General features: G+C 41.8%; 2 protein-coding genes across 7 annotated transcripts in view; one reads left to right on the plus strand and one right to left on the minus strand.

Annotated features, from left to right (window-relative positions):
* Nucleotides 1–3763, plus strand: part of mink1 (misshapen-like kinase 1) — a 59606-nt gene extending 55843 nt beyond the window's left edge. For all 5 annotated transcript variants that reach the window (XM_014197475.2, XM_014197476.2, XM_014197478.2 and 2 more), the window contains 6 exons: nt 178–312; nt 492–592; nt 740–889; nt 2421–2580; nt 2671–2810; nt 2929–3763. In XM_014197475.2, coding sequence (XP_014052950.1) covers nt 178–312; nt 492–592; nt 740–889; nt 2421–2580; nt 2671–2810; nt 2929–3012 — 770 coding nt within the window. In that variant the 3' untranslated portion in view covers nt 3013–3763. The remainder of the gene's footprint in view (nt 1–177; nt 313–491; nt 593–739; nt 890–2420; nt 2581–2670; nt 2811–2928) is intronic.
* On the minus strand, nt 88–27838 carry gnb2 (guanine nucleotide binding protein (G protein), beta polypeptide 2). 2 transcript variants are annotated; one of them, XM_045717082.1, is made up of 11 exons: nt 26997–27838; nt 18506–18609; nt 17805–17843; nt 17456–17562; nt 17261–17324; nt 16683–16845; nt 16167–16233; nt 15131–15332; nt 14706–14922; nt 14312–14437; nt 88–140 (listed from the first exon to the last, which is right to left on the minus strand). In XM_045717082.1, exons 2-10 carry the CDS (start codon nt 18560–18562, stop codon nt 14331–14333), a joined length of 1023 nt encoding a protein of 340 aa, XP_045573038.1. In that variant the 5' UTR covers nt 18563–18609; nt 26997–27838; the 3' UTR covers nt 88–140; nt 14312–14330. The 2 variants fall into 2 exon arrangements, with proteins under 2 accessions (XP_045573038.1, XP_014052957.1); XM_014197482.2 differs by lacking the exon at nt 88–140 and having other exon boundaries at nt 13203–14437; nt 26997–27837.

The raw sequence follows: 27838 nt of genomic DNA on the forward strand, positions 1-27838 counted from the left end.
GTCCACTGTATAACCTCTTTGTTTGTGTGTGTGTGTGTGTGTGTGTGTGTGTGTGTGTGTGTGTGTGTGTGTGTGTGTGTGTGTGTGTGTGTGTGTGTGTGTGTGTGTGTGTGTGTGTGTGTGTGTGTGTGTGTGTGTGTCTGTGTGTGTGTGTGTGTGTGTCCGTGTCCATCCCAGGTAAGAAGAACAAGGTGCGTGTGTACTACCTGGCCTGGCTGAGGAACAAGATCCTTCACAATGACCCGGAGGTGGAGAAGAAGCAGGGCTGGACCACCGTAGGGGAGATGGAGGGATGTGTCCACTACAAAGTGGGTGAGTAAAGGAAGGACGGAGACAGCGTAACAGTGATGTGACCCGTTATTGAACCGTACATCTATTATCAATGCATTTTCCAACCATGTATATTTACACAAATGGTTTTTGCCGCCTTGGTAGTGTTTATTTATAGTATAATATAAAGGCTCTAATCCCGCTTTGTTGTTTGTGTCTAGTGAAATATGAGAGGATCAAGTTCTTGGTGATAGCTATGAAGAATGCAGTGGAGGTATACGCCTGGGCTCCCAAGCCTTATCACAAATTCATGGCCTTCAAGGTAGGTCTCACTTTTCCTGCCTTATTGTTCTGAGTGCCAGGTGTTCTATTTCCCAGCCAGTCAACCAGAACAGCATTCAAAACCCCTTATGTTCTCCCTCTTTCTCCTCTCTCTTTCCATCTCCCATCTCTCTCTCTCCTCCTCTAGTCCTTTGGTGACCTGCCCCACAGGCCCCAGTTGGTAGACCTCACAGTGGAGGAAGGTCAGAGGTTGAAGGTCATCTATGGCTCCATTGCTGGCTTCCACGCCATCGACGTCGACTCTGGGAACAACTATGACATCTACATCCCAGTACATGTAAGTTCCTAGTGACACCACACACAGATAAACAGGGCCAGACAGAAACTATGGGGGCAGAATATCCTTAAGCCCCCACAAATTCTTCCAAATCAGATAGACTTGAGAATACATTTACACCTAAAATAGCTACAAAACATGAATAATAATCTGTTTTATTGATTAGATGCCCAAACTTGACAGGTATTGATGTAAAAACCTCCTCACAGTTTTCACCCACTTCTTGCTAGCTATACATTTTCGTCACTTCACAGCCGTGTTGAAGTACTCGAGCCCAGGACTGTCCCGATTTTTCATGACTTCTGACTCGACCATTGGTGACTCTGACTCGCATTTTTGTGACTTGTATTTTCACTTGGACTGAGTATGCTACTATGATAAGCAGAATATTATCAGAACTGTGTGCGCAGAGCAGCAAGGGTTCTGCTCTCTAGCAGTGGGAAGGATGCGCCACAGCCTACATCAGCTGGTGAGCTGCTGCGATGCAAGCAATGAGTGTGGGCAGACAGGCAAGGCAGGCTCTGCGTCCCCGTGACCACCACACTACTATTTAGCTTTGCCTGGTTAAGAAACAAACTGCTTTACGAAATTGAAAACCATAGTATTGAGTTTAAGAGTAAAACAGTCTAGCTATTTCTCTCTCCTCTTGACCATAGAAAAGTAGGCTCTTTGAATTTGTCGTCTCGCTCTACCCTCCTAATTTCCCCCCTGCAACCTATAACCAGGTTCTGACAAGTCTTAACATTTCACTCTGCATTAAAAAAACCTACACAAATATCAGTGGGAGATTTATAAAAAAGTAGCTGAGAGCCTGTTACAATTATTGCAAGTAATAGTCTGGCCAATCTGACAGGAGCAATAGCCAATTCCATCTGGAGAACATTCATCCATTACTGACTTGACATAACTATTGAACATTACATTAAAATAAAATGTGTGAGCCTGTGTATGAATGACTTATTTGTTTCATAGTCTATTGCATATTGCAGCCATTTATGACCATTGGGCAACAGGAGGTAAATCTTTGCGTTACTTCAATGCTCACAGTAAAATCTTCCCACCAGCCCGCCACTAGTAGTTGCTGGGAAGATTTCTTCTACTAAATCTGAGCTAAATCAATAGAGACGTGAATCTCTAGCAACAGACGAGCATCGAGCCATCAGTACGAGTGTGCAAAAAAACAGCAGTAACCAAAATATAAATGCTTTCCAAAGTTTTTCAGCAGATGGTGCGAAGAGTGTGGTGCCGTGTCAAATATGTAACAGAAAAATAGAGAAGACCGGAACCACTTCGAACTTCAAAACTCAGACCCAGTAATTCAGACTTGAGCACTTAGACCAGGACTCAAACACTGAGACTCAGACTTCAGCCATAGCGACTGGTGACTTGACTATTGGTGATTTGGACTTAGCCATAGGGACTAGTGACTCGACTACAACACTGCTTCACAGACTCTTATTCAGAGCGAGAATCAGTGCATTTAACTGTTAGGTCAAAAGATATTATACTCCTTCTCTCTGTGTGTGTCCAGATCCAGTGCCAGATAATGCCCCATGCCATCGTGTTCCTGCCCAGCTCGGACGGCATGGAGATGCTGCTGTGCTACGAGGACGAGGGAGTCTATGTAAACACCTACGGACGCATCATCAAAGATGTGGTGCTTCAGTGGGGCGAGATGCCCACCTCCGTTGGTATGGCACATGTGTACACACACACACACACACACTTCCTCTTAAAGTTGCTGTGTTCTGAGTTATCTCCCTCTCTTTCTCTCTGTTCAGCCCATATCTGCTCTAACCAGATCATGGGCTGGGGAGAGAAGGCCATAGAGATCCGTGCTGTAGAGACAGGCCACTTGGACGGAGTCTTCATGCACAAGAGAGCCCAGAGACTCAAGTTCCTCTGTGAGAGGAATGACAAGGTGGGTCACACACACACACACATATTCACACTCACACAAACAGGTATGCACACACATGGATTCAGAAATGTACCCAATCTATATGTGTGTGGTCGTAATCTTCTGTTTTGCATCTCAGGTGTTCTTTGCTTCGGTGCGCTCTGGGGGCAGCAGCCAGGTCTACTTCATGACCCTGAACAGGAACTGCATCATGAACTGGTGAAACAACATCGTCCCATACAACTATGTCCCGTAGTCAGTGTATGGAAACCACCAGGCCAAGCTAAAGACACTCAACCCCCCCCCCACCCACCCACCCACCCACGTACAAGGACACACCACACAGTCAGACTCAACACAAACACAACACGCACATACAGCACACACAAGCCTACTGTAAATCCATTCCAGCCTAAAGTCTATCTCACCTGCCACCTGCTGACTCCCCTAATCTGATTGAGCTCCCTCTGAAATGGTAGCTAACTGAGACATCACCACAGGATTCTCATGTAATATCATCTCTACTCTACTGTGTATATACTTGTCCTGTATTATTGTACCTCAGTCACTTGGTGGACCTGTGTTTAGTCGTAACTACTGTAGTTAGTTCCTTCTTATTGGAGGTATGTTAAAAACATTCCTTACTGGTGAAATACATTTGGAAGAAGGCAAGATTGAACCAATATAAGTCAAGATTGAATTGTAAATAGCCAGTATCTAACATGTTCAAGTGGAAGACAACATGGGTAGATTGAAGTCACTGGCAGACCTGTATATTACACCTCCATTTGGGGCGTTACCATGGACCTGATATATACTGTACTGGCACACCCTAGAGGTTTGAAGTATTGTTGCAACACTTCACCATAGAAGCTCACTCACTATGCTAAGCTTCTGATTCCCTATGACGTCATTATCCAACTCATTGTTTAAAAATAACAAGTGTTGTTTGATTAAAACTTGATTTAATGGTTCTTATTTTGATGTTTTTTGGGATGTAGGTTTAAAGAACCTCATAGGAAGATGGACTATCTATGATGTGAACATAGTATTGTTCTATTCCTTAGTAAATCCAGAGAAGTTAACAGAACACACTGCTGTGCTCTACACCTTCTATTCCATTATTATACCCTTGCTACATATCGGGGATGGACCTCCTCACCGTTTAGGAGGCTTTCTAACTGGCTTTAGATATTTCTACTTTTGTTTCTTGTCATATCGCTAATATCGCTACAAAGATTTGATATCTGTACGGTTTCTGTATTTGGTATTAGCCTAACTGGTATTCTTACTTTTATCTCTACTGTTATATTGCCGTTAAATTGCAATATATATGCTGTTCTAGTGCAGTTCTTGTTCGGAGAAGGGAGTTAAGTTAATTTGTTGTGTGTAAAATGTACCAGTGGAAGGGAGTGAGGTGACTTGTTAAGATGTGGGGGTCGAGGGGTGATGAAGTATGAAGGCTTTGAAGTCACAGTAATAAAGAGAACATAAGAGGATTTGGAAGAGAGAGAGATGTAGTTGTAAGAATATTATAATGGAAGTGAGGTTTTCTTCATCTTGTGGATGTTATCCAGTTGAATATAGTTCCCTTTTCTCTTACTAGATCTACTCTGTCCGCAACCTCTGTTTTTATTGTATTTTATGTTCATTGGTATGGATTTAGGTATGTGTGTGTGTGTGTGTGTGTGTGTGTGTGTGTGTGTGTGTGTGTGTGTGTGTGTGTGTGTGTGTGTGCGTTGTGTTGGGATGGGGCTGCAGTGGATAATACTGAACTATTATTGTGGTTTCAAGCAATAGCTGTGTAGTTCTTGAGCCAGTATTGAACTTCACTGAGTGATGCTTTAGCAGGCCCAGTTTTGTGGCATCTTTGGCTCTGCAATACTGTACTAGAGGACTCAAACTCATTGGGCACTTTTATTTATCATACTAAACTGGTAGTAAGACAACAATAAGGCAACAAGTTGTTGAATATATTGGTGTTGTTGTTTCCCTACCAAAATTCACAATACTTCTCTGAACATACTATGAATCTACTTTGATTCTTTAAGAGATCAGGGGAAATGCTTAAGCTGTGGGTATTTTATGTACTTTACTCTAAATGGATTCTATATATTATAAATATATTTAGTACAGAAGCAAATATTAACACCTACTTCAAGGGTTTTTCTTTATTTTTTACTATTTTCTACATTGTAGAATAGTAGTGAAGACAAACTATTAAATAATACATATGGAATCATGTAGTAACCAAAAAAGTGTTTAAAAAAATCAAAATATATTTTATATTTGAGATTCTTCATAGTAGCCACCCTTTGCATTGATGACAGCTTTGCACACTCTTGGCATTCCCTTGACCAGCTTTACCTGGAATGCTTTCCCAACAGTCTTGAAGGAGTTCCCACATATGCTGAGCACTTGTTGGCTGCTTTTCCTTCACTCTGCGGTCCAACTCATCCCAAACCATCTCAAATGGGTTGAGGTTGGATGATTGTGGAGATCAGATCATCTGATGCAGCACTCCATCACTCTCCTCCTTGGTCAAATAGCCTGTACACAGCCTGGAGGTGTGTTGGGTCATTGTCCTGTTGAAAAACAAATAGTCCCACTAAGCGCAAACCAGATGGGATGGCGTATCGCTGCAGAATGCTATGGTAGCCATGCTAGTTGTGTGCCTTGAATTCTAAATAAATCACAGACAGTGTCACCAGCAAAGCACCATCACACCACCTCCTCCATGCTTCACGGTGGAACCACACATGCGGAGATCATCTGTTCACCTACTCTGCGTCTCACAAAGACACGGCGGTTGGAACCAAATAATCTCAAATTTGGACTCATCAGACCAAAGGACAGCTTTCCATCGGTCTAATGTCCGTTGCTCGTGTTTCTTGGCCCACGCAAGTCTCTTCTTCTTATTGGTGTCCTTTAGTAATGGTTTCTTTGCAGCAATTTGAACATGAAGGCCTGATTTATGCAGTCTCCTCTGAACAGTTGATGTGTTTGTTACTTGAACTCTGTGAAGCATTTATTTGGGCTGCAATTTCTGAGGTGCAGTTAACTCTAATGAACTCATCCTCTGCAGCAGAGGTAACTCTGGGTCTTCCTTTCCTGTGGCAGTCCTCATGAGAGCCAGTTTCATCATAGCGCTTGATGGTTTTTGCGACTGCACTTGAAGAAACTTTGAAAGTTCTTGAATTTTTCCAAATTGACTGACCTTCATATCTTAATGTAATGATGGACTGTCATTTCTCTGCTTATTTTAGCTGTTCTTGCCATAATATGGACTTAGCCCTATTTGGTAAAATACCATCTTCTGTATACCAACCCAACCCCCAAATTACACAAATTAATTTTTAAAAAGGAACACCTTTTAATTGATATGCATTCCAGGTGAAGCTGGTTGAGAGAATGCCAAGTGTGCAAAGCTGTCATCAAGGTAAAGAGTGGCTATTTTCAAGAATCTTAAATCTAAAATATATTTTAATTTGTTTAACACTTTTTTGGTTACTAAACTCAGCAAAAAAACAAATGTCCTCTCACTGTCAACTGCGTTTATTTTCAGCAAACTTATCATGTGTAAATATTTGTATGAACATAAAAAGATTCAACAACTGAGACATAAACTAAACAAAAACAAAGTTCCACAGACATGTGACGAACAAAGGGGGGGGGGGTCAAAAGTAACAGTCAGTATCTAGTGTGGCCACCAGCTGCATTAAGTACTGCAGTGCATCTCCTCCTCATGGACTGCACCAGATTTGCCAGTTCTTGCTGTGAGATGTTACCCCACTCTTCCACCAAGGAACCTGCAAGTTCCCGGACATTTCTGGGGGGAATTCCCTCACCCTCCGATCCAACAGGTCCCAGACGTGCTCAATGGGATTGAGATCCGGGCTCTTCGCTGGCCATGGCAGAACACTGACATTCCTGTCTTGCAGGAAATCACACACAGAACGAGCAGTATGGCTGGTGGCATTGTCATGCTGGAGGGTCATGTCAGGTACCACATGAGGGAGGAGGATGTCTTCCCTGTAACGCACAGCGTTGAGATTGCCTGCAATGACAACAACCTCAGTCCGATGATGCTTTGACACACCGCCCCAGACCATGACGGACCCTCCACCTCCAAATCGATCCCGCTCCAGAGTACAGGCCTCGGTGTAACGCTCATTCCTTCGACAATAAACGCGAATCCGACCTTCACCCCTTGTGAGACAAAACCACGACTCGTTTGTGAAGAGCACTTTTTGCCAGTCCTGTCTGGTCCAGCGACGGTGGGTTTGTGCCCATAGGCGACATTGTTGCCGGTGATATCTGGTGAAGACCTGCCTTACAACAAGCCTACAAGCCCTCAGTCCAGCCTCTCTCAGCCTATTCCGGACAGTCTGAGCACTGATGGAGGGATTGTGCGTTCCTGGTGTATCTCGGGCAGTTGTTGCTGCCATCCAGTACCTGTCCCGCAGGTGTGATGTTCGGTTGTACCGATTTATATGCAGGTATTGTTACACGTGGTCTGGCACTGCGAGGATGATCAGCTGACATTGCAATTTATTGCCCTGGCCACATCTGCAGTCCTCATGCCTCCTTGCAGCATGCCTAAGGCACGTTCACGCAGATGAGCAGGGACCCTGGGAATCTTTCTTTTGGTGTTTTTCAGAGTCAGTAGAAAGGCCTCTTTAGTGTCCTCAATTGCCTACCGTCTGTAAGCTGTTAGTGTCTTAATGACCGTTCAACAGGTGCATGTTCATTAATTGTTTATGGTTCATTGAACAAGCATGGGAAACAGTGTTTAAACCCTTTACAATGAAGATCTGTGAAGTTATTTTGATTTTTACGAATTATCTTTGAAAGACAGGGTCCTGAAAAAGGGACGTACATTTTTTTGCTGAGTTTATATGATTCCATATGTGTTATTTCATCGTTATGTCTTCACTATTATTCTACTATGTAGAAAATAGTAAAAATAAAAACACTTGAATGAGTAGGTGTGTCCAAACTTTTGACTGGTTACTGTATATTAAAACGGAGAGTACGGAACAGAATCGATTGTAAATGGATAAAAGCACTTAGTACAGTTAAAATGTCTATATTTTACTCTGTGAGCATGCTTGCATGCACATATATGAGCAATTCCTCCTGTATCACAATTCAGTATCAATTTTTAGATTAGTTTCCCCCTAGCCTACTTTATTGAATATCAGCTGTGTGACATTGTGACTGATATCTCACATTTTGACACACTCCACAAGTAGCTCTGACAGTCATGTAAATGGTCCTCCTATCTTAGTAAGCCAAACTGCCATGTTTACAGTTTAAGCAGTGCCTTGGAGTAGGGAAGAGACTGGGTGATGAGGGTTAAAGGGGGGTAGTGAATATGACCCTCCACTCGCTCTTATAACTGAACTCCAGGAAGAAGAGGTTATACTGACAGACCGTTTACAATAATAAATAGTTGCCTCCTTTGTTACTGGTGTCCTGTGCCAATGAAGTGCACTTACATAGAAACCAGAACATCCCTACATGACTCATCTACTTTTACATTTGTAACAATGTCAACGACTATAGATTTGATTATGTAATAACCTCAATGTTTACCTACTGCTTTATAAATGTAATAGACTCTCACCAGTTACAGGGACTGTAGGTAGATCTGTTGCCATCATGTGGAAGAGTTAGTGTAGAGGAAATATTACACATGTAGTCTGTAGGAATTTTCTATAGGATTTTAATCAACATTCATTTCAGTACAGTGAAGTGTTAAATGCATACAATATCCTTGTATGACCCATTCATGTAACTACAATATTGGCACAGGACAAACGTGTAGTTCATGGCAGCAAACCCACCCGTTTTGGGATTTTGAAAATGATTATATGCCTCTAAAGATACATTTTGGGATTTTGAAAATGATTGTATGCCTCTAAAGATACATTTTGTTAGAGGTTGATGTGATAGTCCTCTAGGCAGTGGGAGGGGGGCCAATATACCATATAAAAGCCATAGGACTATTCCACATTTGTTGAGAATAATTTGATAGTATTTTATATGTTCAAATGAAACTTAAGCCAGTGACCTGGGTTGTGATATGTGATGTTAGAGGCGCTTGAAATGGAGATAAAGATGCAGATTTTTCTTGAGTGATCAGATATGTGGACTGGGTGAGATGCAGGGGGAAAATTAACTAACTTAATATATTCTGAAAGGACTATTTTATTAAAGCATATGTAAATTATATTGAGAGATTTAACAAAATGAATGTACATTATAAAACAGATTTGTATTTGTATAACATACTTTACGGTCTGGTATATGAATTAATCTAAGCACAATGGATTCTAATTTACGGCACAGAGAGCAAAGCTATAAATGTGGGTGTCTACGTAAATGTTTGGACTGTCTTTGTGGGTGTGACGCATGAGAGTGACGGTGGAGCTGTATGTATTTCCAGTGGAGGTGCAGATTCCTCTTGATACTGCCTAACTAGTAGTCATACTGTTGGTTGAGAGGAAGGGAGGGACCAGTCTGATATTGAGGACATGTATTGTCATTGTGAGATGGGGGAATAGTCAACCGAGACAGAAAGGTTGGATGGAGAGGGGCAACAGTTGTCATTAACTCTTTAATTGCAAAATGTACATTTTTATTGTCCAATCTAAATTCATTATCAGTCAAGTGTAGTGTTACGACAAAGTTCTAACAGTAAAATGGGCTTGTTTTAATGTTTCAGCCCCACAGAACATCGGTATATCACAAAGGCTGTCCGTGCCATATCAAATGTTGTGACGTTTCTCCTTCATAAGCAATATGAGCGTTAAGAACAGATGAAGTTCAATTCTCTGCTGTCTCTGTCTGAGACTTGTGGGAGGGTGTTTGTCGTGGCCTTTGGCAGACTGAATCTAAGCTGGACTGTTTGTCCTTGTCTCGTTGGTGAAGGAGATACCCGTATGTTGTTTGATAAAAAAATGTGGGGTATTAATCACAAGAAAATATACCTTCTAATCCACAGTCTGCATAATACTCATACATCACTTTAACAGTTGTGATGCTTGTCTAGTTTTGCATTCATGCGTTTATTCAGTTATTGTCTTTTGATGCACTATAAGGTGGATCATAAGGCTGTGTTTACACAGGCAGCTCAATTCAGATCTTTTGACAATTTCCCTTCGCTAAATCCCACCCCAGAATTTTGGGCAAGCAATCGCAGCAATGGATAGCAACTGTCGTCGAGGCCTAGCCAGTGTTGCCAATTTAGTGACTTTGTCGCTATGTGTAGCGATTTTTATTTTTGATAAAAGAAAATGACCCCTTCAGTGACTTATTGGGAAGAGGCTAGCGACAAATTCAGCTACTTTTAATTTCAGGCTGCATTTTGAGTTTTTATATTTACATTTTAGTCATTTAGCAGACGCTCTTATCCAGAGCGACTTACAGTAGTGAGTGCATACATTTCATTTCATGCATTTCTTTTTTTTGTACTGGCCCCCCGTGGGAATCGGGGAATCGGTAGTTTTGCCACCTAGAGTTTCCATGGTTTCGATAGCATGTAGCTAATTTCCCCCGTAAATTCTGAGAGTTGGAGAACACAGGCAGAGAAGCACAATGGGAGGGGCCGTGTGCCGGGGGTTAAAACTACATTGGGGGCCGCAGCTAGGCAAATCTGTGCTGTGACGTCGTAGCGGCACATTAATGCCAGTGAGGGGAGTGGAGGAAAACCGTAGTTTCCTGAAATGCAGAGCCCGTTGGAGCATTAATCTGAAATTATACTTTTGTTCCATTGTTTGTTACGTCAACTGGTTGGCTAGCCAAGGTTAGCTCTGTCGCACTAGGCCTTTTCAAACTGCAATGTTCTTAGCCTTGGGCTAAAATCTTCCTTAGCCCAGGGCTAAGGAGCGGTGTGAATGCATCTATTGACAACCTAACGTAATATAACTTGTTATCTCAATGTATGTGAGCAAGCTAAGTTATCCATGCTATTAATACAACTCCCATCTGCTGTTGACATCAGGATATGATTTGAGAGCACTAACTAGTCAACTCCAAAAGTGGTTAGTAGCTTTGACTGCATGCTGACAGTGAATTCAGAAAGCCATTCAGTGGCTAACCACACTAGCTACAAACCAGTGGAGGCTGCTGAGGGGAGGACGGCTCATAATAATGGCTGGAACGGGGCGAATGGAATGGCATCAAACTCATGGAAACCGTGTATTTGATGTATTTTATACCATTCCACTCATTCCTCTCCAGCCATTACCATGAGCCTGCCACCAACCTCCTGTGCTACAAACAATTTTACCAGGTTCCTGTAAAGCAATTATAATGACAGTCCACCACAACATACCCAAGAGATTCCTGATTAGCCAGGGGTAGTCTGTTTTAATTTAATTGTTGTGTATTAAAACAGTTTGAAATCATTGCGAGGGGATTTCGCCAGTGGTTGACAAGGGAATTGGGCTTCCAGGGAAAATGTCAGAGGTTGCAACAGTAACCAAGGGGGGCAGAGCTTAACGTGGGTAAATTATTTATATCTGATACCCATCTGATATTTTCCCCAATGTGTAAACGGCAACAACAAAAACACATTTAAATCTGATCTTTTGAATTCCGATTCATACCACATCCACATGTGGATCTCAATCCTGATGTTTCATATATGACCTGTCTAGATGATTAGATTTGTTTTTTGCACATGACCTAACATTGCCATGACAACCACAGCTACATTTAAAGGAACAGTGACAGAAATAAGCATTGCATCTGTGTGTTACATCAGTGGAAAAAGACTATACGGACGCTCCTGACCTGCAAACCAATATTTAATTTAAGAATTTGTTAAAATGAGGTAAGGGTTTGGTTAAGATAAAGGTCAGTTAGATTTTGGCTTCTACATTGCTTGCTGTTTGGGGTTTTAGGCTAGGTTTCTGTATAGCACTTTGACATCTGTTGATGTAAAAAGGGCTTTATAAATACATTTGATTGATTACAGGTCAGGAATATCCTTATAGCCTCTCCCACATCAGTGTGAATGCACAAATCTGATATGGGCACATGTAAAACTGAGTGTGGACAGTCAGAATGTTTTTTTTCTTCAGAATTGTGTTCTTAGGGTGGCTGTGTAAACACGGCCCAAATTAAGGATGGATTACTGTTCTCATTTGGGTGGGTTTTCTGCTTCTGTGTAGTAAGTGTTTTAGGTATACTGTCTCTGAGCCTCTGCCTGTTGCTATGGAGGCAATGACTTGCTTCACCCAATGTAGTCGCACATTAATCAAGACACTATTCACAGATATTATATAGTCAGACTGTACAAAATCTTGGATCTCCTTGTAGAATAACATTTAAAGTATGAATGGATTTGTGATTTTTAATAGATGCTTGTTGTTGGAAATAGGACCGGTGAAAGTCGAAAAGCTGATGTCTTTGGACAGGTCTATAATCTCTTATCCTTTTTCAGTTTTTGAGAAATTAAATGTCTTTACAATGTTTAGTGTTTCTGTTTGAGGGGTTAACTCCAGATTGTATTTCATAGACTGATGAACTTTCAAGATTATGTTGAATGAACTCATGAGTCTGTAAAAGTCTTAATGCAGAGTTGTTTGAAAAATAAAACTACATTGATCTAATCTTAAAATTGTTTGTATTACTGTGTCTTTATTCCTAGTTTAAATTTATTGTTCCTCATGTTTTACACCCAATGAAAGAATGGGCTAAGCATGTGTTGTATAATTGACCTCCAGTCTTCTATAAGGAGTTCCTACTATCATGCAGGCCTTCACTCCAACCAACACATTTACCAGGCTTGGGTCCCCCAAACTCTGTCCTGGGACCCTCCCTGGGTGCATGTTTAGTTTTTTGCCCTATCACTACGCAGCTAATTCAAATAATCAAAGCTTGATGTGTTGGTGATTTGAATCAGCTGTGTAGTGCTCGGGCACAAAACTAAACGTGCACCCAGGGGTGGGCCCCAGGACAGAGTTTGGGAAACCGTGCTAATCAGCCATATCCCTGAAGTGAACAGGGATATGAATTAAAGGGAATAGACTGGTGTAAAGAACATGGTGAACTCCCTTGGTCTTGCATGCACCAATCCAATCCCTTTAAAATCCATCTGTGGGAGTGAACGGGTGTACGCTCCTGGAAGAAGGGTAGAGAATCGGTATACAAGCCATGAATACATCTAACTATTCTAAAAAAAATGACCTGACACTATATTATGAATCAGTTTGTAGTTTGTTTAGAAGCTGGAACAGAAACCTGGACATCAGGTAGGTTTCAAAGGTTAAAATTGATTCATCAAAGCATTTCAAATTCACTGTTTTGTGCTAAACATGACCCCCATATCTCCAATAAACTAGCATGCATCATTTTAAACACATAATGCTAAAAAAAGAAGTACACACAACTGGCCGAAACTGGCAAGAGGCTACGTGTATTTATTAATAGTATGTACAATGTATACCATCATAAAGTTGACATAATATATTGACAAAGTCAAAGTATGAATATTGCCCCTGCTTATTTGAGAGTTGTCTCTTGATAATCCATTTTTTCTCACTCATCTTATGAATCTCTCATTTTATTGATTTCATTTAGTTTAATTTCATTATTCTCTATTAATTATCCTTAAAGTGTATCTGAGGCACACAGGGAAAACATGAATAAAATAAGCGTAAAAAAAAAAAAAATTAATACAACAAAAACATCAAAACCAAAACTATCATATTTACTTATGTGGGTGTACATATCTATAAAAACAGTAACTACATGATAGCATTTTGTTTGAGCCAGGAGAAACTTTAAGAATTGATGGTTTATCTGGATTTTCCTTTAACAGTGTCACTGTGGAAAGTCGGCTCTATCTCCCTGTCTGTAGTCTCTTGAGTGTTAATGGATTCTCTTGCTTTTCCAGCCCATCACTCTATTCCCTCTACTGTCACTTTTTTCACCCTGTCACAGAGACACACAAATCTACTGTAGCACAGAAAATCCATTTTAGGGATATTTGGGACTTCTGCGTAAACAAACGAAAAACAGAATTGTCCAATAACTACCTCTCCCCCATTTAGCTCAAGGGATAGAGTTTCTCTCAGAAATAAACATGTACTGTATATGTGTGTGTGTGTGTGCATGTATGTGCGTGTTTTAGTTTAGCAGATGTGAGGATTTTATTGAATTTGGTCACGTCTTTTACGGTGGTTCCAATGACATATGCGTACTCGAGTGTGTGCTGTGTACATATCAGTTGTGGGTAGTGTTGGCATTTGTTTGTAATTCTGGTGGACTCTTCCTGCATACAATGTGATTGGTAACATGTCAAATTGCAAGTGGCATGTGTGTGTGTGTGTCTGTGTAAACTCATACCTAATTGGCGTTATATATATATTATGTACAATGTTTCAATGTGTATGTGTACATCTTTACGTACAGTGTGAATACAGTGTGCAAACTATGTGTACCAAAATGTGAGATGTAAATACTTTGTATGATCAATAATGTGTGTGTGTGTGTGTGTGTATGTGTGCGCATGGCTCAGGTAACTTGTCAGTTCCAGATCTTGAGGAAGCTGTCCCAGGACCCAGTGGCCACCGCCATGCCATCATCAGTCACACCTAGACAGCTCACACGATTGTCATGGCCAGCTAACACTCCTGACACAGAGAGGGACAAACAAATGGCATCAGGTGTCTTAGTTAGCCATCTTATCAATACCCCATCTAACATCCCTTAACACAAGGATCCCTGAGTGGAGAGTTGAATTAAACTTTACTCAGATCAGCTTGTGAATTGAAGTCTAACATTTCAATAAAATCAGAAGATATACCATTGTCTTTTCAGTTATCAGTCATGGGTCTGGTGAAGTCAGAAACAACAATGGCTGTGGCCTAAATGACAACCACTCCCTCCTACTACACTGACCTGCTCGATCTCCCTTCATGGCGTCCCAGATGTTGCAGTTGAAGTCGTCGTAGCCGGCCAGCAGCAGCCGTCCGGATCTGGAGAAGGCCACGGAGGTGATGCCACAGATGATGTTATCGTGAGAGTACAGGCTGAGCTCCTGGTCGGCGCGCAGGTCAAACAGCCTGCAGGTGGCGTCGTCGGAGCCGGTGGCAAAGGCGCTGCCGTTGGGAAAGAACTGGGGAGGAAAGAGAGAGGGGGGACAGACATGGTAGATCAGCTAGCCATGCACCTAGCATTAGGTACATTAAACACTAAGCATTAGCTAGTGCAGCTAACATGAAGGACTTTGGGAACAGTGACATGTCTATGGAATCCTGGCTTAATGCCATGACATGAACCAGAAAGCAGGTCACCAGTGGCTCCCAGCTTGTCAGCACACTCACACAGACTGCGTTGATGTCAGACTCATGGCCCGTGAACGTCTGTCGGCACATGCTGTCCCTGATGTCCCACAGCTTAATGGAGGCGTCACAGGCTCCGGACACAAAGGTGCGGAAGTCTGGGGACAGAGACAGGCTCATGACGTCACCACTGTGGCCCGAAAACACTGTGGTCTGCTGGCTGGTCTCGATGTCCCACAGCGCACTGGGGGAGAGAACAGAACAGGGACCCACTGAATTTAACAACTGTTATTAGACCATTTTAAGTGTAAGTTTGGGTTAGCTCATAGCTAGTACCAGTATAGACCAGGGATGGGCAACTGGCCCTTTTGTAGGCACGTGGACCAATTTCACACTAAGAAAATATATACAGTACCAGTAAAAAGTTTGGACACACCTACTCATTCAAGGGTTTCTCTTTATTTTTACATTGTAGAATAATAGTGGAGACATCAAATCTATGAAATAACACATATGGAATCATGTAGTAACCAAAAAAGTGTTAAACATATCAAAATACATTTATATGATGTCTTCACTATTATTCTATAATGTAGAAAATAGTACAAATAAAGAAAAAACCCGGGAATGAGTAGGTGTGTCCCAACTTTTGACTGGTACTGTTTATCTTTTTAGGAACTCAGGTCGGGGTCTCAACTTACTGTTGAGTTAGAATAATAGAATGCACAAGGTGCAATTGGGACATGTGGTTGTGGCCATGCGCAATTAGCCCATGTCAGCAAAAAATGTTTAGCTGGCCGCTAAACTGTGCATATTACCAATCTGTCTAAACTTATAGTAAGCATGGTTGAATTACTGACCGTGGTGGGACTAATCGATCATCAGTTATCATATAAAAACTGCAAACGTCTTCCTCTACCCTATGGCAAAATGTGTAGGAATTGCAGGAAATGAACTTTAAAATGTAAAAAAATTGTTCTCTTCGCTGTCACGAGGGGGGACGCTAAAATGTGGGAGGTATAGTATATTTATATTTGCATTCTCCATCAGCCTTGGTAACTAATCCATCAGGACTCACCAGGTAGTGTCTCCTGAGCTTGTGATGATTTGATTGTCATCGATGAAACGGCAACAGGACAGGTAACCTGTAGCACAAAAAAAACATCTATTAGAACACTGGCTGCAGCATATCAATGCATATTACTCCTACAGAGACTTAACTACAACAACACTCATGCTACAGAATGTGACTCATTTGAAGCCACAGGTGAGCTAGCACTGTAACACAGCTAAGGGACGTTCTAGCTGATGTCTCGGGTCGTTATAATTGTGTTGCCCTGTGACTAATTAGCCATGTGAATTAAAGTCATCCTTGTTTGGAACCTGGGGCTCACCAAGGGACAGTTAGGAATACACAACTGAACTGCATACACAACCATATGTAGTGCCACAGGGGAAGTTAAGAGTCAGGGAGGTTCAAATAAAATCACATAACCTAGCTAAGACACTTCCATGATTTCTCAAAGGAGAATGAACACAAAATCCCTCAAGCTTTTTGTCACATAGGTATTTGTGTGTAGTAGTGCTTCTTCACCTGTGTGTCCAGGTAATTCCCTGCTGACCCTGACGTTGCCCTCACGGGTCTTCAAGCAGTAGATGGAGCAAATGTTGTCCAGACCTCCACAGGCCACGTAGTTACCAGAGGGGGCATACGCACAGGTCATCACCCAGGAGGAGCGCAGGGGGATAGCATGCATCTGGAGGGGGGATAAGAGTTGGTCACTGTGCGTCACAGAATAAAGGCATGGCCATGGAGAAGGAGAGTAGCATCACAACTGGGGCCAGGCATGAGTCCTGCTCCAAGTCCAAATCCAGACAGAGCAGAAGTAGCACAATAATAGTCCATTGTGCTTCCCCTATACTGATATTTGGGGGTCTTTTCTGGGTGCCGTTGCATAATGTAATTTACCATGTTTGAATGTCAAAGTGACTCTGGGTGGTTATGATGTAAGCAGATTATGAGATGAGTCAAACACACATTCCTAGTAAAGGAAGGTCTTTACTATGCTCCCATTTAACTTCCAATTCCTGACGGCAGACAGTGAGTCAACCTAGTCAGGCCTCTTGGGGAGATTGTTGCTGTTATTGTTGTTATTTGGGTGCAGCTCTCACCTTGTTAGTGGTGTAGCTGTCCCAGATGATCAGTTTTCCATCTTGAGAGGCGCTGACCAGGAGCCTGCGGAGACAAAGAGGTAGAACCATTTTTATTATACCTACTCAAAACAAGCACAGCTTGTACCACCATGAGTGAGAGTGTGAAGAGAGAGGGACAAGCCCCCTAAGGGGTTGGCATAACGTTACACCCACCTAGAGTCTGTGCCCCAGTGCATGGCATAGATCTTAGCCAGGTGGCCACGAAGAGTGCGCCTCGTCCGCATCTGAATCCTCCCCACTGGATCCAGACCTGCTGTTATCTGGTTGACACACAAACACACAGAAAAGTATTGTGAAGACAAGTTCATCACAGGGTTAATGTGGCAATTTAATGTACTGTAGGTTATATTGTATGTCGGTTAAGGCATTGATAAACACTTTTATTGACTGTGTTCTTAAGGGGCCTTCAGACACAAGGTACATCTATACCAATCATACTGTCTTTATGTGGCTATGTGTTTATAATCATGTTGTCTTTTATGTGGGCATGTGTGATACTGACCTGTGTTAGGGTTGAGTCCCCACATGCTTTCCTGGCATCCTAAGAGACAGAGAAACAGAGAGTGGTTAGACAAGCATGAGCACTCTCCCTCAAATCTTACCCAGGTCAACCTCCCACCTCTCCATATGGTTCATTAGGCCAACTCCCTTTTCCACCAACCCCCTTTCCTCCTAAACCCAATAGTTTTACTGCTTTAATTGAGATCATAAGGCGTCAGAGTAGGACTGCTGATCCAGGTTCAGGTCCTTCTGTCCATATCCTGTAATCTCATTCTTTATGATCTACAATAAAAGGTCAAACTGATCCTAGATCAGCACTCCTAGGCTCTGGGACTTTGTAAACGTGGGCCCAGATCAGTGACATTCTGGCTGCGTTTACTTAGGCACACCAATTCTGATCTTTTGCCCAATTATTGGCAAAAGAGCTGAACTGATTGGTCAAAAAACCAATTAGCAAAAAAAGATCACAATTAGGCTGCCTGTGTAAACGCAGTCTCTCTACAACGCTTGGGTCGTGTTCCGCTGCTCAGACGTTGCTGACGCATGCCTGATCTTACTTCGCCTGGATAGGTATTTTATGTGTCAGCTAACGACATCATATGTTCTAGTAATCTAGTGCCCGACTGCAGTGCACAGTTGATGATAAGTCACACAACCATTGGCTGATGCATGCAACGTGTGAGCAGGAGAACGCGGCCATACTCTTATCTGGTTCCTAAGTTGTTCCGCCTCCTGACGCAGCTGCTCCAGCTCGCTCATTTTGGATCCCTGGCCTCGTCGATATCCTCTGTCACACAAACAGTCACCTGGTGGGAACAAATGATGGAAAACAGGATGAGAAGTGGAACTTAAAACATTCATGCAGATTGCCAGGAGAGAGATATCGAGTTCAAAGTTAGGATTCCGTCCAAGAGAAGAAACGTCAAAATAGACTGATGGACAGTGCCTGCGTCAGAACAAACCAATCATCTACTTGTAATGTAATATGTGCTATGTTTGGTCATGACATAGCATGCGTATCAGGTTGAATGATTTGATTGCAGTGTTATCATGGTGAGTAATTGACTCACACTACATCAGAGGTCTTGTGGTCCTCTGCTGGTCTCAACCTGATCAATGGGTGTGATCTGATCATAATCATTTTGGCATATTTCACCCGGAGGATAGTTGTTTTACACCATCACAAACATGGCTGCAGAGCGGCAGCTAGATTCAGAGTAAATTGGGTATATAAACTGTAAAATAATACTTAATTCAGTATTTTAAGCGCATGGTTTACCAACATAGCACATGTAAAATATGGAAAGCTTGTAATCTGTATGTTTATGGTTGTACAGCCTTGTCTGGTTTAACAGTGGAAAATAATCTCTAATCTGGTATAATCTGAGAAAGCGCTTCATCATTTAATGGGCTCTCTTTGATATCCACAAACGACTTAATGCACAGAAACAAGATTAGGATTACTGCAGGCAGCATTATTTATTACAGACACATTGAACAAAATGTGTGTGTTTGTGTTCTTAAAGCAGTTTTGAATCTCTATTTAGTATAGCTATCATTCAAATAATTTGGCAGTGGAATATTTCCATAATTACTATGTTATTACCTGTTTCTTACTATATTTTTACAACGACTTGTTAATGATTCAACATTCCAACAATTATGGTCGATTCTGGTGGAAACAAAATGTCAATTTGTTCAATCTGCCGTATCAAAACTAATGTTTCTCTCTTTAACAGCCTCACGTACTAGTGATCTATGTTGTTCACACATTACATTTACAAACTGAAGGCATACTGTGCTCTGAAAACTATTTTACAGCAGGATTTGGATCACCTAGTGAAATACCCTCCTGAAAATGGCTGATACTAGCATTATAACAAACTACATTTCCAAATTACTACATTTTCACCCGTTAGACAAGCGTTTCCCAAACTCGGTCCTGGGGACCCCAAGGGTTTCACGTTTTGGTTGTTGCCCTAGCACTACACAGCGCCCCAGGAACGAGTTTGGGAAACACTGCACTAGACCTACAGTTGAAGTCGGAAGTTTACATACACCTTAACCAAATACATTTAAACTCAGTTTTTCACAATTCCTGACATTTAATGCTAGTAAACATTCCCTGTCTTAGTCAGTTAGGATCACCACTTTATTTTAAGGAATGTGAAATGTCAGAATAATAGTAGAGAGAATTATTTATTTCACCTTTTATTTTCTTTCATCACATTCCCAGTGGGTCAGTTCTGCCCACAAATTTTCTATGGGATTGAGGTCAGGGCTTAGTGATGGCCATTCCAATACCTTGACTTTGTTGTCCTTAAGCCACAACTTTAGAAGTATGCTTGGGGTCATTGTCCATTTGGAATACCCATTTGTGACCAAGCTTTAACTTCCTGACTGATGTCTTGAGATGTTGCTTCAATATATCCACATAATTTTTCTTCCCCATGATGCCATCTATTTCGTGAAGTGCACCAGTCCCTCCAGCAGCAAAGCATCCCCACAACATGATGCTGCCACCCCCGTCCTTCACGGTTGGGATGGTGTTCTTCAGCTTGCAATCTCCCCCTTTTTCCTCCAAACATAACGATGGTCATTATGACCAAACAGTTCTATTTTTGTTTCATCAGACCAGAGGACATTTCTCTAAAAAGTATAATCAGACCGTAGTCTGGCTTTTTATGGCAGTTTTAGAGCAGTGGCTTCTTCCTTGTTGAGCGGCCTTTCAGGTTGTCGATATAGGTCTCGTTTTACTGTGGATATAGATACTTTGTACCTGTTTCCTCCAGCATTTTCACAAGCTCATTTGCTGTTGTTCTGGGATTGATTTGCACTTTTCGCACCAAAGTACGTTCATCTCTAGGAGACAGAATGCGTCTCCTTCCTGAGCGGTATGACGGCTGCGTAGTCCCATGGTGTTTATACCTGCATACTATTGTTTATACAGATGAACGTGGTACCTTCAGGCATTTGGAAATTGCTCCCAAGGATGAACCAGACTTGTGGAGGTCTTAGCTGATTTCTTTAGATTTTCCCATGATGTCAAGCAAAGAGGCACTGAGTTTGAAGGTAGACCTTGAAATACATCCACAGGTACACCTCCAATTGACTCAAATTATGTCAATTAGCCTATCAGAACCTTCTAAAGCCATGACATAATTTTATGGAATTTTCCAAGCTGTTTAAAAGGCACAGTCAACTTAGTGTATGTAAACTTCTGACCCACTGGAATTGTGATACAGTGAATTATAAGTGAAATAATCTGTCTGTAAACAATTGTTGGAAAAATGACTTGTGTCGTGCAAAGTAGATGTCCTACCCGACTTGCCAAAACTATAGTTCGTTAACAAGAAATTTGTGGAGTGGTTGAAAAACGAGTTTTAATGACTCCAACCTAAGTGTAGGTAAACTTCAACTGTATATTGTTACCATTACTGTCATATGTATATACTGTGTTCTAGTCAAGGCTCATCCTGTATAACTACTGCTACACACACCTTTTCTATTCATATACGGCCCATACTCTGTACAGTACACACCATTATATACATATACAGTACCAGTCAAATGTTTGGACACACCTACTCATTCAAGGGCTTTTCTTTATTTTTGTATATTTTCTACATTGTAGAATAATAGTGAAGACATCAAAACTATGAAATAACACATATGGAATCATGTAGTAACCAAAACTGTTAAACAAATCAAAATATATTTGAGATTTTAGATCCTTCAAAGTAGCCACCCATTGCCTTGACATCTTTGCACACTCTGGGCATTCTCTCAACCAGCTTCACCTGGAATGCTTTTCCAACAGTCTTGAAGGTGTTGCCACAAATGCTGAGCACTTGTTGGCTGCTTTTCCTTCACTCTGCGGTCCAACTCATCCCAAACCATCTCAATTGGGTTGAGGTCGGGTGATTGTGGAGGCCAGGTCATCTGATGCAGCACTCCATCACTATCCCTCTTGGTCAAATAGCCCTTACACAGCCTGGAGGTGTGTTGGGTCATTGTCCTGTTGAAAACAAATGATAGTCCCACTAAGCACAAACCAGATGGGATGGCATATCACTGCAGAATGCTGTGGTAGCCATGCTGGTTAAGTGTGCCTTTGAATTCTAAATAAATCCCAGACAGTGTCACCAGCAAAGCACCCCCACACACAATCCCACCTCCTCCTCCATACTTCACGGTGAGAACCACACATGTGGAGATCATTCGTTCACCTACTCTGCGTTTCACAAAGACACGGCGGTTGGAACCAAAAATCTCACATTTGGACTCATCAGACCAAAGGAAATATTTCCACCTGTCTAATGTCCATTGCTCGTGTTTCCAAGCAAGTCTCTACTTCTTATTGGTGTCATTTAGTTGCAGCCATTTGACCATGAAGGCCTGATTCACACAGTCTCCTCTGAACAGTTGATGTTGACATGTGTCTGTTACTTGAACTCTGTGAAGCATTTATTTGGGCTGCAATTTCTGATGTGCAGTTAACTCTAATGAACTTTTTCCTCTGCAGCAGAGTCCGAATCAGGGTCTTCCTTTCCTGTGGCGGTCCTCATGAGAGCCAGTTTCATCATAGCGCTTGATGGTTTTTGTGACTGCACTTGAATAAACATTGAAAGTTCTTGAAATGTTCCAGACTGACTGATCTTCATGTCTTGTAGGAATGACGGACTGTCGTTTCTCTTTGCTTATTTGAACTGTTCTTGCCATAATATGGACTTGGTCTTTTACCAAATAGGGCTATCTTCTGTATGCCACCTCTACCTTGTCACAACACAACTGATTGGCTCAAATGCATTAAGAGGGAAAGAAATTCCACAAAGTAACTTTTAAAAAGGCACACCTGTTAATTGAAATGCATTCCAGGTGACTACCTCATGAAGCTGGTTGAGAGAATGCCAAGAGTGTACAAAGCTGTCATCATGGCATATAGAATCTGAAATATAAAATATATTTTGATTTCTTTAACACTTTGTGTTATTTCATAGTTTGATGTCTTCACTATTATTATACAATGTAGAAAATAGTCAAAATAAAGAAAAACTCTGGAATTAATAGGTGTCCAAAATTTTGACTGGTACTGTATATATACACTATATATACAAGTATATGTTGTATGTGTTGACCCCCTTCAAATTAGCCACACCCATTACTGACAGGTGTATACAATCAAGCACACCGCCATGCAATCTCCATAGACAAACATTGGCAGTAGCATGGCCTTACTGAAGAGCTCAGCGACTTTCAACGTGGCACCATCATAGCATGCCACCTTTCCAACAAATTAGTTCTGCACATTTCTACCCTGCTAGAGCTGCCCCGGTCAACTGTAAGTGCTGTTATTGTGAAGTGGAAATGTCTAGGAGCAACAATGGCTCAGCCGCAAAGTGGTAGGCCACACAAGCTCACAGAACAGGACCGTCAAGTGCTGAAGCACGTAAAAATCGTCTGTCCTCGGTTGCAACACTCACTACCGAGTTCCAAACTGCCTCTGGAAGCAACGTCAGCACAGGAACTGTTAGCAGGGAGCTTCATGAAATGGGTTTCCATGGCCGAGTAGCCGCACACAAGCCTAAGATCACCATGCGCAATATCAAGCGTTGGCTGGAGCGGTGTAAAGCTCGCCGCCATTGGTCTCTGGAGCAATGGAAACGTGTTCTCTGGAGTGATGAATCACGCTTCACCATCTGGCAGTCCGACGGACTAATCTGGGTTTGGCAGACGACAGGAGAACGCTACCTGCCCGAATGCATAGTGACAACTGTAATGTTTGGTGGAGGAGAAAAGGGAAAGGATGCATTCAACTGAAATGTGTCTTCCTCTGAATCAGAGAGGTGCGGGGGGCTGCCTTAATCGCCATCCATGTCTTCGGCGCCCGGGGATAATGATCTGGGGCTGTTATTATGGTTCGGGCTAGGCCCCTTAGTTCCAGTGAAGGGAAATCTTAACGCTAAAGCATACAATGACATTATAGACGATTCTTCGCTTCCAACTCTGTGGCAACAGTTTGGGAAAGGCCCTTTCATGTTTCAGCATGACAATGCCCCTGTGCACAAAGCAAAGTCCATACAGAAATGGTTTGTCGAGATCGGTGTGGAAGAACTTGACTGGGCTGCACAGAACCCTGACCTCAACCCCATGGAACGCCTTTGGGATGAATTGGAATGCCGACTGCGAGCCGGGCCTAATCGCCCAACATCAATGGCCGACCTCACTAATGCTCTTGTGGCTGAATGGAAGCAAGTTGCCACAGCAATGTTCCAACATCTAGTGGAAAGCCTTCCCAGAAGAGTGGAGGCTGTTTTAGCAGCAAAGGGGGACCAACTCCATATTAATGCCCATGATTTTGGAACAAGATGTTTGACAAGCAGGTGTCCACATACATTTGGTCGTGTAGCATATTTATATTCTAGACTCCAACATTGGAGTCTAGATATTTCTTTATTTTGGGGATTTGTGTGTATTGTTTTGTATTGTTAGGTATAATGCACTGTTGGAAATAAATACATAAGCATTTCGCTACACCTGCAAAATATGTCCACGTGACCAATACAATTTGATTTTCACAGTTAAATGTGACTGACAATAATATGGTAGGCCTATTTGTATTATATTTTGTGTGCAGCACTACTTTAAATTCACTAAAACAGTTTTTGCTGTACCATGCACTTCCATATCAACATGCTTAGCACTACAGGTGTGTTTTTGATCACATGCACAAGGAATTAGAAATTGGACCCAGGGGTAATAAGTAATCCTCCTATCTACATCCAACCCCGAGAGAGAGAGAGGTTTCACATTCAAATTCTATCCCAAATTGGGCACTAGTATTTACATGAGTTGGTGGGCCTATTCAAATCCGTTAGACACCGATGAAATACCTCTAACCATTCTACTCTGTTTTGCACATTAGATTTGCATCACTGTCAGTACTATACCTCTGTCGGTGGCGCTGCACCGGTACTTGGAAAACACAGATATTAAAAAAGAAAATGTATTCACAGACAGGTAGACTGACTGTATCAGGTAGTATCACAGGTAGACTGTAGACTGCATGTATCAGGTAGTATCACAGGTAGACTGTAGACTGTATGTATCAGGTAGTATCACAGGTAGACTATGTATCAGGTAGTATCACAGGTAGTGTTCACATTTTCCATATATTCCTCTAATCCCAGTGCCTCAAAGTTAGTTAGCATTACCTAACACTCACATCACATGTTCCATGTTATTAAAGGCTTCCAACTTCACATGCACAAACAACCAGAAAACATCCACATCATCACCATCTACTAAGCTAGGGAGACGAGCAATTAGCTGGGTCATTGTTCCCTGGGGGAACCTCCAACCAGATGGATCACACAGCACTAATGGAAGGCGACAGGAGGAAATTAGTGGGTCCCAGTCTCCTAGCACAGCTGCTCATTTAGCCAATAAAGCACTAAGGGGGGTGGTGGTGCATCATCACCAGAGACCAGGGTGGGAGAGGAGAGGAGTGGGCATCATCACCTCATCACCAGAGACCAGGGTGGGAGAGGAGAGGAGTGGGCATCATCAAATGTGATGAGACGCCATCGCCCATTGCCATCATCAAATGCTCCATTTTTGGTTTCCTCCTTTCCACATGCTTTCTTGGACTTTGTTATCACAATGCAATTCACCTCACCAGGTAGTAACCAAACCAATCCCGTGTTGTCCTGTTCCTAACCCTTCCGCAAGAACATCACTGTATGAGAGGATTTCTGGTAGAATTGAAGTGTTTGTCCACTGATGCACCACACTGTTATGTCCACTGATGCACCACACTGTTAAAATCATTTAGAAAGATGTATAAAAGGACACAAAAAACACAGAGCACAGCTGGATGAAATGTTCCTTATTGAGTACAACTGGTTGTGGACCTCTACTCAGGTGTGTGGGGGGTACAGGGGTAAACACGTTGTTCTTGATGCTGTAGACTGAAGGCATAATTTACATAAATTAGTGTTGTAGGCCTATTGCAGATGTACAACAATTGTAAAATACACAGCGGACAAGACATTAAAATGCCCCATTTAGGCCAGGATGTGTCCACACAATTCCTCTAATGAATTCTCTGGGAATGGAATGCTATATTTTAAACGCTCACTTTAATCTGTATATGTAATAATTGTTAAAAATGGTGCTGCTGTAGCCAATCTTATTCCAATCCACATGTGCGCAGGGCCCTGGACGTCCATCACAAAGAGACAGATTGTTACAGAAGGCCTGACGATGGAACACTGCTGAATAGTGATGATGATATATTGTACGAACAACCCACGTGTCCAGTGCTTAGAATATGTGGGCTAAAATGTAACCATAATAGCTCTTTTAACCTTTTTTACACTAAGACAATAGATAACCAATGATAATATGACCTAAACTATGGGTCAAAGACTTGCTTCTGATTTGGAAGAATTATGCAAAATGACAATGTGGCCACACCCCTTGTGTTCATGCACAGTAAATGATAGGCCTACTGGTCTATTCGGTTGATATTTCACAGTGAACCAAGACTGGTAAACTCATATTAAGCAGATTATATTAGCGTTATTGGATTGACGTTCGGTATAATTTTCTAGAATTCTAAACAAATTCCTTGCATTGATTCCTTGCATTGAATGTGAAATCCATTTTAAGGTCAGATAGCAGCATAGACACTGTAATACAGCCCTCCCTGATCAACAAATAGGTTGCCTACATCGGCCTTGCGGCGCAACTCAGACGGCTACTCCCTCACTGCAAGCAACAGTAGCCTAGGCTACCCACAAATGTATAGAGCTACTTGACATAGGTAGCAGTTACTTGATGAATTTAAGGCCATAATTCGATTATTATAAAAGTGAGCCATGGGCATTCACGGTTAATGGCACTGACACCCTGGCAACCCTGTCATTTTTCCAAGCCGCTAAATATGCAAACGCTTAAGGGGTTGTCTATTAATATAGATTATCGTAATAATGTACAGCAAGTTATGCTATATGCAGATATAAAACAATTTGTACAGTGGGGATGTTTGTCCATATGTATATATTTACCAAAAAATACAGATGAAAAACTATTTCATCGAAATGATGAGCATAGTCATGAATAGGCCCATCATCATCCAGCCATCTTACATCCAAGACAATTCTGACAGCATTTTATAATGGATGGCTACCTGTTAGTTAATGCTTCCGATGAGGTTGCTGGTCTTTCTCGAAAAAATATCTGGATGCAATGTTTCAAAAAGGCTGGGGGTGTTTATTGGCCCCTTTTTTCTTTAGAAAACAAAATAGGGACAAAAATATGCAGATATTTTCAATATCCTCTCTGCTCCTTGTCTTCTAGATTCTTGCTCAGAGTATCTCCAATGTAGGCTGTACAAATAAATATTAAAGATCGAAGTACAGAGACACCATATCTCCGTTTGATTGGACCTCTTGAAAAGATGAGATCTGCTGTTGTGTTCCCGTTTCCTCTTCAGAATGGTTTGCCTTTCTACGCCCGAGACCTTCATAAACTCGAAAACATCTTTGTTGGAGCGGGTTGAACACAATTGCAGTCTGTCCACGCATCAAAGAAAATGCACTGAACCTTATGAAATTAATAAATGGGTTTTCTATGCTCCGTTTTTCTCTTGATTGTATTTTTCGTGATCCTCGCTTCCTTCCTCCCTTGCTAGTTCGCGGATCTCTTCCTCCTCCCTCTCTCCTCTCACTCCCTCGCTTCGTAATGACCGCCGCCTCCTCGTCAAAAATGAATTATTAAATAAATTGCAAAACACAGGCTTAAGCTCTTGAGAGAAAAATATAAATACAATTTAAAAAGGGCTATATTGCCGGAGGTACAGGAAACCCACCCATCGGTACACAAATAAATAAATAAAATAATAGCATGCAATAATGTATATTCACATGAGGTGTTATTTTATTTTTATCTCTAAATTGCAGAATTCTAATACATCTAACACAATAACGTAGTTTCAGATGAAATCTGCGCTAGCTAACGTTAGATCTCATA

The sequence above is a fragment of the Salmo salar genome, chromosome ssa04 (assembly GCF_905237065.1).
Source record: "Salmo salar chromosome ssa04, Ssal_v3.1, whole genome shotgun sequence".
NCBI classification, from domain to species: Eukaryota; Metazoa; Chordata; class Actinopteri; order Salmoniformes; family Salmonidae; genus Salmo; species Salmo salar.

Coding starts and splice junctions, on each gene's coding strand:
- gnb2 (XM_045717082.1), bottom strand. CDS start 18,562: ATGAGCGAGCTGGAGCAGCTGCGTCAGGAGGCGGAACAACTTAGGAAC. Junction 15,333..16,166: donor AGCTCAGGAGACACTACCTG/GTGAGTCCTGAT, acceptor TCTCTCCCCCAG/TGCGCTGTGGGACATCGAGA. Junction 14,438..14,705: donor CATGAAGGGAGATCGAGCAG/GTCAGTGTAGTA, acceptor TCTCTGTGTCAG/GAGTGTTAGCTGGCCATGAC.